The 13294-nt window shown below is 44.7% G+C and overlaps 1 protein-coding gene and 1 pseudogene across 1 annotated transcript in view; one reads left to right on the top strand and one right to left on the bottom strand.

The window, feature by feature from the left end:
* Positions 1-7701: 7701 nt before the first annotated feature.
* LOC147413240 (uncharacterized) lies at positions 7702-11840 on the top strand (annotated as a pseudogene).
* Positions 11841-11910: 70 nt separating this feature from the next.
* Positions 11911-13294, bottom strand: part of MOB3B (MOB kinase activator 3B) — a 74863-nt gene continuing 73479 nt past the window's right edge. Inside the window, exon 4 of the mRNA XM_086480044.1 lies at positions 11911-12021. Coding sequence (XP_086336170.1) covers positions 11911-12021 — 111 coding nt within the window. The remainder of the gene's footprint in view (positions 12022-13294) is intronic.

The raw sequence follows: 13294 nt of genomic DNA, 5'->3' as shown, positions 1-13294 counted from the left end.
GCCATACTGTTGTTATCACATTACTGGGTCTACATTATAAAATACTGTTCGAAATCAATTGCAGTTTTTCCAATTCTGTTCCCATTCGTATATCCAAGATCTGCAGCAGTAACTCTACAGTACCTTGCAAGGCACACAAGTAGTCCTTTTGAAGGAACTAACAGAAAGTCCACAGGGCACTGATGTTGTCACATTTCCTCCCAGTAGCATACGCAGTTGACCACTGCTGGCTTCAATGGGCTGAACTTTAAGGAAATTTAAAGATGATGAAACACACACAAGATACAGACTGAATCTAAACTCTAACGGTAAGTTTTATTATTTAAATTACATTAATCTGGAACACAGGCATTTCTTAGGTCCTTTGTTAAAGCAGGGTAAAAGTAAACTGATGCATGGAAGCAAAGCTGGAATGTCAGGAAACACATTCAGATTTCACTTCTACCAACAGATTTTATGTAAAGTGTTCTCCCGTATTTTTGAGATCATACTTCAGTTTGGAGACATTAGAATAAAGCAGCCACACAAGTCAAGTTAAAAGCTATTTTCAAATTGTAATGACTATGATTTTTAAACACCTACTTGTCTGTCTTCCCCATCCCTTTCCCCTCCCCCCCCCAAAAAAAATACCCACAGGAGAATCACCACTCTAACCTCATCTTCCAAGGCAATCATTAAGTGCCTTGAAGCATTGCTTTGCCTTTTTAAAGTCAGGAAGGCTACAGATCTCAGAAATAAAAAATTGTCATGAGATTCTGGAGCTATCCTTGCAGTCATCTTCCTTAACTTTACTTGCATCAGTACCTATTATACAGCAAGACACATTAGTACAGCATGAGATTCACTAATCCTTTTTACAGTCATTCAGAAAGAATGCATACACTGGCAGAATGACTCAATTTTATGTGAAGATGTTTTACAGCATCTATACTAAAAACACAAGAATGAAACTAGAAGGCAGTATTTTACTAATTTAATTGCTATGTAGGTTACTTTGTGAACGTACATTTCAAGCAACAGTAGAACAACTGGAGGGGGAACTGTTTAACTACTATCAAATGCTGAAAATAACTTCTACTCCAGGACTATTCACATATGAAGGAGAATTTAAAAGGAGAAGAACATATGATTTTGAAGTCACAAGACTGAACAAATTGTTTCAAAAGGTCTGAATGCTTCAGACTAGAAACCTAACAGTTGACATCAGTGCTAAAAGGAAGTTTACCAGATTTTTTTTTATTATTATTATTTCAAATGGTGTATCAAAAGATTTTCAACAAAAATGTTTTTCAGGATTTTGGTTAAAACTGTACATGTTCAAAGAACTTAGCACAAAGTACTTGTCCCCTTTTCACTACAGCTATCAAGACTACAAATATAAACTTGTAGTTGGATAGGGTATCTATCTGCACAAGCTAAATGCTCACCACCATTCAACTCAACACTAACATTCACCACCACAAAATGAACACATTCACGTGGTGCCTAACTGAAGCAAAACTAAACTTTAGTTTGTCAAACCTACAGATCAAGCTGTCATACCCATTGGTCCAGTGCTTTGAAACCGAGTAGCTGAGAATCCAGACATAGTTTTCTTCTCTTTAGAAGTTGTAGCAATAAAAGCTTGTCCCTTCTGAACAGCAGCTGCAACCTCCATTGCCTCCCAGCGTGTCTGCTGAATTTTTGCATTGTAACCCTGCTGCCAAGGACACACTTTAAAAGCCGCCATTTCATTTTTGTTAGGTACCTGATACACACATACACAAAACCAGAGTTAACATTCAAGCAGTTCCAAATCACAGCAAGATGGTGTCAAAGTTAACACATTGCTGCTTAAAAGTGAATTTTGCTATCAGATTCAGAGCTCAGCATGGTGCCGCTGGAAGAAAAATGCCAAGCTGAAAGAGCATTGCCACCTAAAATACTGTAAAAGCAGAGAAAGCAACAGTCACTTTAGGTTTCCAAGTGCTGTATTTGCAACCCCATGTTACAAGCTTCCACCCAAACTGACTTTTTAATATTCATTAACTTCAGCTGCCCTGGGCAGCAGCTTACTTCACCGGTGTTAGGAATCAAGTAGTACAATATTTTCTACAACTTTTAACAGAGGAGTTGAGACATTTGTTCTAATTAATTTCAAAATATTTTTACAATTAGATTACAAGACATTGAAGTTCCACATGAGTCTACAGAAATTAAGTAAAGCTATGTTGACCTTCAGTTTATTACAAGATTACAACTCACATCAAATTTTGCTCTGTGTGCAATTCTTCTCTTTTGTCCAGGAACATTTACTTTGGTTTCTAGTAAACTGATATCTGAATTTCCTCCATGGGCCTATTAAAAACAAGAACAGCCTATTTAGACCAACTGTTATGAAGCTTTTGACTTCAGTAATATTCTCATGACCCATGCACTCCAACGCTTCAGGATATTCAGCCAAAAAACTCCCCAGGAAAATTATAATTCCACCAGTATTTGACAGTTATTTTACTCAGAATAGTTAAGCCACAGTACTTTGAAGCTGAGGCAGTGGTACTCACAAGTTCTCACGTTTGTTTATAAGAAGGAGACTACTGAATACACAACTGCCTCTAAAACTTTGCTTATTACAGTAAAAGGAAAAAGGGCTACCCCAAAGCAGATCACCCATTGTCAGACTAGAGTCATAAGTGTTCCTTATGATTTTGTCTACTAGCACTGAAGGCTCAAATATTTAACCTTTACTAACACAAATTTTGTAGAGTATTTGAACTTGACTGTGTATCACATTCCACTCATATGCTCAGAAGAAACCCCCAGGCTCTGAAAGGGAGGGAGGAGGGGGCGGGGAACTACCTGTTTATCATTGTCCTTCTTTTGTGCTTCTCTTTCAAATTCATCAAAAATTCTCCGACATTCCTCTAAAGGATCATCTGATTCAGAGATGTCTGTGTTCTCCCCTCTGGGTTCCTCTTCCTCAGCAGATGAACTTGACAGAGTTACTTCACTTTCTTTATTATTTAAGAAACAAGTTGCATATGGGTATGTATCTTCTGGGCTATCATTATCCCCGTTTCCTTCCATATTCTGGCTTTCCTCTGTATTTATTATTTGTTTATAAGGCCTTTCAATTCTAGTTGCATCTTTTGATGAGGGACCAGTACACAAGACAGACTGTGTTACTCTTCCACTCCTCACACAGTCTTCATTAATAGTATGCTCCTGAACAAATGCTTTCATCAATATACTGGTGTCTGCATTCCCTTGCTTCAGAATTCCCTTCTGCTTGTCTGCCTCAATAGAAGCAGCTGAAATTGTAGGTTTCTCCTCACTATAAGCAAGGGCACCACTTTCCTCCAAAACCTTCAGTATATCAGTGTTTACAGCAGGCAAATTACTCTCATTTGCTTTTGGAGAAACATTGCCTAGCTTTTCAGACTTATTTAAATCTTTGTGGTTCTGCAATATGACAATTCTGTCTGATTTTTCTTCTGTACACCCAAGAATTTCTGCTATTGCACTATCATGTAGTTTTTCTGCACGTACTACAGGAGCCAGCTTTTTCTCCCTCTTCCTATTTGTATAGGCCCTACTTACTCTCTGCTTTTTATTAACAGCTTGTGGTGACACATCAGTGATAAGATCACTTTCTTCATCAGATTCTTGAAGCTGATCTTCATTCACAGCAATTTTCATTACGGAAGAGTTTCTTGATCTCTTTGTGAATACACGACTTCTCCTAAATGTAAACATCTCTGAACTCCCATTCTGATTTTCACATGGAAATATTTCTTTTGGCTTATGATGCTGCTTAGCATTTTCATCCTCATTTGATAGAGAAGAGAGAGAGGGACCTGCAAAATAATTTTGTAGGAGACTATATTCAAGAACAGTTGCTAGGCAACTATAATAATAATGTATTTTTCTAATTAAAAAACAGGCACTATTTGTATACCAGGAAAAACCCACTTGACATGCATGTGCCAAAAAGATGCACCACAACTTTCTCCTTAGGAGAAAGTATCATATTTTAAGACCATTTTCAAGGGTTAAAGTGTTTATAATAATTTAATCATGAAGACTGTATTGTAGAGAGTCCCTTCTGTTCCTCAATTTCATTCTTGACTGGATCTACTGCTATTTTAATCCTTTTCAGCTTTTGTACATCATCTGCCTCTCTGAGGAAAGACAGCTATGACCTTAAATGAAGTCATCCTAAACTGCACTCCACAGATTTCAGCTGAGGAAAATGAAATACTCCATTTCATTAATTATGCACAAGACTACAAGTCTCATGGCCCAAATACCTGGTAACATTTCAAGCCAGGCGTATCTATAATTGTGCACAAACTTTAGCCAGCCTTGAAAGTCAAATTTTCCAACTGATGACTTAAGCAACTAATGGCTATATTTTTAGCTTTTATAGGCTGTACACTGCTTACCAAAATTCCACCTGGCACTTTCTCAAGGCACTATCTCCATCCTCACACAGATACTTTGGCAAATCACCAAGTATACTGGTTATTTACCTCCAAAAATTTCATTAATTTTATATAGACCCTGTCATCCAAGAGATCCATTAGCATCAATCACATATTTTAACAACAATGCTATTCACATTGTTATTTAAAAACACATGTCACCATTTGATTTCAGCAATTAATTTATCAGTGATTACAAAACACTTCAGGGAAGTACTAGAAAGTTACATTTTGTTAGTGAATGGGATCCTTTCCAGATCACTCAAAAATAAGTAATTTTGGCATTAACACAATAACAATACAGTAAAACAGGGCAGTACCACAAAGCCTCACTAGCCTCTTGTTGTGGGTTAACCCTGCCTGGCAGCTGAGCCCCACGCTGCTGCTGTCTCACTTCCACAGCGGGAGACCATAGAGAATCAGAAGGGTAAAAGCAAGAAAGCTCGCGGGTAGAGATAAAAGCAGTTTAATAGGTAAAGCAAAGCTGTGCACACAAGCAAAGCAAAACAAGGAATTAATGCAGAACTTCCCATTGGCAGGCAGATGTTTAGACACTTCCAGGAAAGCAGGGCTTTGTTGTGCCTAACTTACTTCAAATGCCTCCCCTTCCCACTTCTTTCCCCAGCTTTTATCGCCAAGCACATCATATGGTTTGGAGCATCCCTTTGGTTAGCTTGGGTCAGCTGTCCTGGCTGTGTCCCTTCCAAACTTCTTGCCCGCCCCCAGCCTCCTTGCTGGCAGAACACCATGAGAAACAAAGAAGCTCTTGAGGCTGTGCAAACACTCTTCAGCAATAACTAAAACATGGGTGCGTTACCAACATTGTTTTGGTCAGAAACCCAAAACTTACCACCATACAGAGAGCTACAGAGAAAACTTACTCCATCCAAGCCAAAATCAGTATACCTCTCTACCTCAAAGAAATACTCTGAGCCACTACGAGCTGGTAACTGTTCTTATCAGAAATACAAATAATCAGAGAGGTAGTGTTTCCCCACCTTTTATACAGCTGAGATACCATTTATGTAGTAATCCATGCTACAGGATTATTCTTTGACTAACTAGAGCCTGAGCAAAACTTCAGGGTTCAAGCTTCAAGCTGCTAGATATTGCAGAAGCCATTTAATGACAGATGTTGGTCGCCTGAAAGGAAACACCTATGGACTCAGCCTTCGACAAGTCACATCATGCTGCACAGTCAGCGTCCTGCAAAATCAGTAAGTGGAAGTCAGGAAGGGAATGACTCCACGCAGTTTGTTTGGGTTTTTTTAACCCAACTGCCACAGACCTTAGCAATCATCAAATTTTCCCAGTACTTTTTCGAGGCTGCAGTTCTTAATGGTCAAGCACATAAATCTTTAAGAAATAAACCATTACCATTTACAGGTAACTGTGAAAATGAAAGCTCTTGCTGTACGGAAAGAGACTACATGCACAGTGGGAACCTGTAGTGTGACTTAAGTTTTGGCACTCGTAAGCTGTGAAGGCAGAAAGTCAGTAGCATCTGCTGAAAGACCACAGACATGACAGAGTAAGAATCACTTTGATGGTTCCTTAGATTACACACTTATCAAGGAGCTCTTAAAACTATCAATGTAACTCACAGCAAACAACATGGAGGAGACCAATCCAAGTTCAAGGTAATCAGAAAGTCCCATTCAGAAGCAGGTTGCTTTTTTGATTAACATAGGCTGTTAGTATTGCTAAATTTTGTGGTTTCCACTTTCAAGTCATTTTAATACTCTTCCTTCACCTCTCACACCCATTTGGCTTTATTGCCAACAGTTTGAATACACTACTATTTCTGCTAATGAGGTCTAGTTTACAGTTGCCTGAAAACATGTGGTCATAAGAGGAACATGACAAACATCAAAAGAGTTTGCTACAAATCTTATTATGCTTAACAAGAAAGTGGAGCACCACTGGAGATGCACACTGAAGATTCAATAGAAAATGCCAGTTATTAGCTGACTTGCAAGCCAGCTCTCTGCAGACTGCTAATCCTGGAAGGATAGCAAGCATCTTACAAAGACTAAAAGAAATTCACATTAAAATTTCTGCTCTTCATTACAAGGGCTAAAAGTCATGCAACCGCAAAGGAACAGTGATAATTCTCCTACCAAGAAAACGAGAAGTCACCAGCTTTTATTATACTATCATACATCAGTTCAAGCAATCCTCTCAAATTCAGGTGTCTGAAGCCTAACCCCAGGCACAAACATCAGTTTATATTCTAATCCTAGGATTGCTGCTGCTGTTTGCTAAGGTGGGAGTGTTTGATGGTCTTTTTTCCTCCTAAGAGCAAAAGCAAAAGCAAGACTGTAAAGACCTCCTATGATGTCATGCCACTCCAGCTCTCACTCATGACACCACAGCTCTTCAACTACCATTCTCCAGCAGCAGAAACTAAGCCGTGCCCACGCCTCAGCGCCTTTGAGCACCTGCCACCACCACCTCTAACGATGGCGTCGCCACCCAGAAAACAACACCCTGACCCCCCCCGAACTGGCTGGGTCCCGCGCCCTCAGCACGGCAACCCCTGGCCGCCGCCTTCCACCCACAAGCCCCTCAAGAGGGGCGGCGGGGCCGACAGGCCGGGCCACCCTTGCCGTCCTCCTCACCCTGGGAGCGGGCGGCGGCCAGCTGCGCGCCGGAGGGCCGCTCCCCGCTGAGGGGCGCCTTGCGCTGGCGGCCGCCACCCTCGTCGCCGCCGAAGGAGCGGAGGGAGACGCCGAAGCAGCTGGTGGGGCGCATCGTCCGCTCCTGCCGCTGGCAGCCGCCAGGCGCGTGACGGGGCAGCGCGGGAAACCGCGGAGACCGCGCCTGCCCCGCCAGCAGCTCCTTTCTGCGCTACGCCGGCGGCGCGCGGGCCACGCCTCCCAATGGGAGCGGGGGGGGGGCGGGGCCACCAGTTCGCAAGCACGCGGCTGCCGGGCCGCTGTGAGAGAGCGTGGCGGGGGGCTGGCGGCAGATGGCCGGGAAGGGCAGGGCGACGGGAAAGGGCACTGCTGCCCCGTCGGGCGGGGAAGGGGTCCGCGGCCGTGGGTGGTAGGAGCTGGATAAGGTAGAGGCCCCACGGCAGGAACGCAGCGCGTGAGGAGACGTGGGGGCAAAGGGGGTGAAGGCATCTGTCGGTGTTGGCAGTGGCGGTGTGAGGAGCGAGTGTCCCGCCTCCACCGGTGACCCGCTGAAGGAAAAGGAAAGAGCTGCCGGGCCAGCCGTGCGGATCAGCGGCCTCATGGCTGGGAGCTGCCACGGGCGGAGCAGTCCTGCCCGCAGCGCAGTTAGCGGTGCTGCCCTGCCGGTCTGCAGCCTTCGCTGGTGAGAAAAGATGGTGTGTGGCACTGAGGGGGATACCTGCTCATGGTGGGGAAGCACTGTTTTGCCCTTCGGGTGGGGTGCCCTGGCTGCGGGTGTTCATTTGTGAGCTATGTACAAAGGCCACAGCTGTTCTGTCCCGGCTGGAGGAGAGCTACGCACCCGCCGACCGAGAGGCTCCCTGGGCTGTAATGACCAGATCCACCTCACCTGGAATGAGCCGCACGGCCTGCAGCTTTTAGCTGAGAACAGATGTCAGAGTAAGTTCACACCACCGTCCCTCTGTCCCAGTGCTCTGCCTCCAGCAGAGACCAGGAGCCAGATGACTAGGGAGCTGTAAAAAGACATACTCATACAGCCTGCCTTTACAGTTGCTGATGTGGAAGCAATTCCATATTTATGCTGATCCTTGTTGCCCTACACTGAAACTTTTCTGGTTTTGTCTCTTGCTTTTAAGAGTAAAGGACCAGACCTACACTCCATATTCACAATATGAATTAACAGGGAATTTGTAGAACAGCACTGTTATGTTTTATATGCTGTTTTGTATTCTTTTCCTATTAATTCTGGTAGGTTGAGTCATCGACACTTGTCAGCTCTTACAGGTGAGTTGAGCCTGAGTATCACCCCTAAGGCGAACTTTATTTTCAGATGTTGAAGGACAATTTCAAAACATGGAAAACATGAAGATAATAAGAAGAAAAAGGATGAAGAAACTAACTGAAAATGGGCTGCTAATGTCACTGTCTCCTGCTGGCCAGTAACGTGGCTAGAAAAAGGAAATCTGCTCTGTCAGGTGCCAAAGAAGATAATAACTAAATACCAGTATATAAGAATGAAGAAAAAGAAATCTTGCATTGCTATCTTGAATTTCTGCATTGTGGGACAAATTATTTTCAAAACTGAAGTCATTGTAGCTACTTCTGTGTGCAGGGTCCTGAAAGTTAATGGAAGAATTCCTGGGGTTTGAGCTGGCTTCAGAAGACCATGGCCGAGCAGTTTTTCTAAATTGATTGCATTGCCTTGAAGACAATACATTTCAGCTATAATCTGGAAACCCTGTTTTTTCATGGCCCACTGCTTAAAATCTCTCTATAGACCTGTCCTTGGTTTGGCTGGGATAGGGTTAATTCTCACCAGAAGCTGGGAGGGGGCACAGCCTGGACAGCCAAACCGAAGTAGCCAAGCGATATTAGATACCATGCTGATGTCATGCTCAGTATATAAGGGGGAGTAGTGGGAAGGCGCGTGGTGCAGTGTGGTGAGGCGAGCGGTCTGGGTGGTGAGCTGTTGCATTTCGTGTATCTTGCTGTACCTATTACTCCATCAGTGGTGGTGGTGTTACCGTTGTTTCTTCTCTTGTGTTGTTCCATTAAACTGTCCTTATCTCAGCCCATGGGGTTTGACTCTTTTTCTCCCTGTTCTCCTCCCCATTCTGCCACGAGGGGCAGGGGTGAGTGAACAGCCCGTGGTGCCCTGCTCCTGGCTGGGCCCAAACCACGACTGTCCTTTTTGGTGCCCAACGTGGGGACCAAGGGTTTGAGATAGCGGCAGATTGGTCAGAGCATGTTGAAAGTTTGCTACACACATTTGTTGTATTAGTTAAGTAGCCACTGCTCACCATGTTGGTTCATCTGTTCATGTGGTGGTGCTGTGCAAGCTCGTACATGCACTATGTGCTCCCTGGGGTCATGTTTGACTGCTGGGAGGGGGATCAGGGCTATTATCTTGCCGCACTGGCTAATGTCGACTTATGATATGATTGCATCACTGGTCATGAGGTTAAGCTGGTATTTGTATGCGGCATTGCTGTCCTGCCCATAACTCAGGTGCCTCCTCTTGGAATTTGTTGCTAATTGCACCCAGTTCACAGGAGGGGGATACTTTCTCCCACTCTTCTACCTCTCCTTCCACCTTCATGCTTATTGTAGCAGCTTTTGAGTATTTTGAATATCCCTGGGATGCCCAACCCAGCATCTTCTTATTGGTGTGTCTCCTGAATGTGCCCCAGGTATTGTTCATGGTTAAACATTTTTCCAATCTGCCCTGAGGCAGGGTGTGTGGGCGAGTATGGGCAGGTACATAGGACAGTGATCACCCCCAGCGTTTTGGAATTTCACCCCTGAACAAATAGAGAATTCTAAAAAGCTAGTAAAACATTTGGAAAAGGTATGCTGTCACCCTGGCAATTCCAGAGTCACAAATCATTGCAACATGCTGGGGCCTGGCCCATGCTTACCAAGCCCTTCTCAGCACTACTCACTGCCCTCAAGGGGAGCAGAAGGTCTTTGGCCTTGGAAACTGACCAACAGGCACTACAGCTGAACCAGAGAATGAACCTGTGCTGGTATCAGTTGCCCCTATACAGAAGAAGAAGCACGTAAAGAAATAGGTCCGCTTAGTGAGCGATGAAAGTGAACCAGGGTCCTCATGAGAACAGGAGGAAGAGGCAGAACCAGAGATCATCACCCGGTCCTTGTCCCTGAATGAGCTGTGGCATATGCAAAAGGATTTTGGTTACCATCCAGGTGAGCACATTGTCACCTGGCTGCTTCGATGCTGGGATAACGGGGCCAGTAGCTTGGAATTAGAGGGTGGGGAAGCCAAGCAGCTGGGCTCCCTGTCTAAGGAAGGGGCTATTGACAAGGCCATTGGAAAGCGGGCACAAGCCCTCATCCTCTGGAGATGACTCCTGTCGGGTGTGAGGGAGAGGTACCCCTTCAAAGAGGATGGTACATGTCACCCAGGCAAGTGGACCACCGTGGAGAGAGGTGTCCAGGACCTGAGGGAATCAGCTGTGCTGGAGGTGATTTATAAGGATCTGGATAAGGGGCAGTCACCTCTAGATCCAGATGAAGTCCGATGCACACAGCCCATGTGGCAAAAGTTTCTACAAAGTGCACTGCCATCATGAGTCAACTCATTGGCAGTAATGTCCTGGAAGGAAGGTGAGGGACAAACAGTGGATGAATTGGCTAGGTAACTCTGGCAATATGAGGGAAGTCTCTCTTCTTCCCTACGAACCTGTGTCTCAGCTGTGGAGGAACTGCCCTGGGAGTTCCAGCAATTCAAAAAGGTATGTCCTACTCCCCACCTGTACAGGCCCATATCTCAGCTATTAGAAATAGGCATGCCTCTGCTCAAGGGAGACAATACAGAAGGTACGCACCACGGGCTACCCTGTGGTTTTACCTACGTGACCATGGAGAGGACATGAGGAAGTTGGATGCAAAACTTACTTCAGTCCTAGCTGCACGAGTACGTGAGTTGTGGGGGAAAAACACCATGAAAGGGTGGTCTTTCCATCTTGCTGGAAAGATGCGGCTCGGGTTTCTAGTGGGAAATGCCCCAGGCATGGTAGAAGGGCTGATCCTATGTCTGATCCCCTTGAAGGCACTTCTAAGTCATTTTTACAAGAAGTGAGTGATTCTGATCAGGATTAGAGGGGCCCTGCTTCCAGCCAGGTGGAGGAAAGGGACAACCAGGTTTATTGGACTATGTGGGTCCGATGGCCTGGCATGTCAGACCCACAGGAGTACCAGGCTCTAGTAGACACTGGTGCACAATGTACCCTAATGCCATCAAGCTATAGAGGGGCAGAACGCATCTATATTTCTGGAGTGACCAGGGGATCCCAACAGCTAACCGTAGTGGAAGCTGAGGTTAGTCTAACTGGGAATGGGTGGCGTAAACACCCCTTTGTGACTGGCCTAGAGACATCCTTGGCATAGACTACCTCAGGAGCGGGTATTTCAAGGACCCAAGAGGGTACTGGTGGGCCTTTGGTATGCTGCCTTGGAGACAGAGGAAGTTGAACAATTGTCTACCTTGCCTGGTCTCTCGGAGGACCCTTATGTGGTTGGGTTGCTGAAGGCTGAAGAACAACAGGTGCCAGTTGCTACCACAACAGTACATCAGCGGCAATATTGCACCAACCGAGACTCTCTGATTCCCATCCATAAGCTGATTCATCAGCTGGAGAGTCAAGGGGTGATCAGCAAAACTCACTCACCCTTTAACAGCCCCATATGGCCAGTGCGAAAATCTGATGGAGAATGAGACTAACAGTAAACTATCATGGCCTGAATGAAGTCATGCCACTGCTGAGTGCTGCCAGAACTTCAGAACCTCAATGCGAACTGGAGTCAAAGGCAGCCAAGTGGTAAGCCACAACTGACATCGCTAATGCATTTTTCTCAATCTCTTTGACAGCAGAGTGCAGGCCACAGTTTGCTTTCACCTGCAGGGGTGTCCAGTACACCTGGAATCAATTACCCCAGGGGTGGAAACACAGTCCCACCATTTGCCATGGACTGATTCAGACTACACTGGAACAGGGTGAAGCTCCAGAACACCTGCAGTACATTGATGACATCATCATATAGGGTGAGACAGCAGAGGAGATTTTTGAGAAAAGGAGGAAAATAGTTCAAATACTTCTGAAGGTGGGTTTTACCATAAAACAAAGTAAGGTTAAGGGACCTGCATAGGAGATCCATTTTTTAGGAATAAAATGGCAAGATGGGTGCTGCCAGATTCCAATGGCTGTGATCAAGATAGCAGTCACGTCTCTACCAACTAGTAAGAACGAAACACGAGCTCTCTTAGGTGGTGTCGGTTTTTGAAGGATGCATATGCCAGACTACAGTCTGATTGTAAGCCCTCTCTATCAAGTGACACAGAAGAAGAATGATTTCAGATGGGGCCCTGAACAACAACAAGCCTTTGAACAAATAAACAGGAGATTGTTCACGCAGTAGCACTTGGGCTGGTCTGGAAAGGCCAAGATGTTAGAAATGTGCTCTACACCACAGCTGGGGAGAATGGCCCTACATGGAGTGACTGGCAGAAAGTATCCATGGAGACAGCGTAGCTTTCAGAGTTTTGTGCTGAAACAGTTTTTCTGCACTCTTTAGCCAAAATGGAGCTGTCTTGCCACCACAAGCCTCCCTCTCTCAGCTATTATCTCCCCTCGCAAGGTCTGTAGAAGAGAGAAGCAGATATCAGCACTCTTATCCTTTTGCTGTTTTTTGCCAGATGAGCAAGTTGCTCAGCTCTTGTCCTGGCTCTGTCCAGGGCATGATAAACATGTTGCTTTACTTTGCTTAAGTCAGACCTTACAAGCCTGGCATTTCTCCACATCATCATCCATACCTCTCACGCATCATTCTGTAATTTTGTTTAGTGGCTTGGGACTGCGTTAGGATTTATTGACCTAACCTCTCATTAATTTATCTTGTTCTTAGAACAGTTGTATAATAAGAAATGAGTGCAACACAAGCTATAATTTGAGATGCACAGGTGCCTGATACGTGTGCCAGGCTCTTCTTTCTGGGTCTTACTACTACTTAAGCAGCTGTATATAGTTTCACACTGCTTAAATGATATCTTCTGCTACTTACAGTTCTGCATACTCCTCTTTAACAGGTCATCTCCATCACCAAGTTGGGACACAGCTGTCCTTGCAGAAATTTCTAAATTAACACATATTAAGTTAAACTCCTCTCTTTGCT

This window comes from Leptosomus discolor, chromosome Z (genome assembly GCF_034619465.1).
Source record: "Leptosomus discolor isolate bLepDis1 chromosome Z, bLepDis1.hap2, whole genome shotgun sequence".
NCBI lineage: Eukaryota > Metazoa > Chordata > Aves > Leptosomiformes > Leptosomidae > Leptosomus > Leptosomus discolor.
The sequence above is the reverse complement of the archived record's forward strand: the minus strand, read 5'-3'. Positions and strand labels throughout refer to the sequence as shown.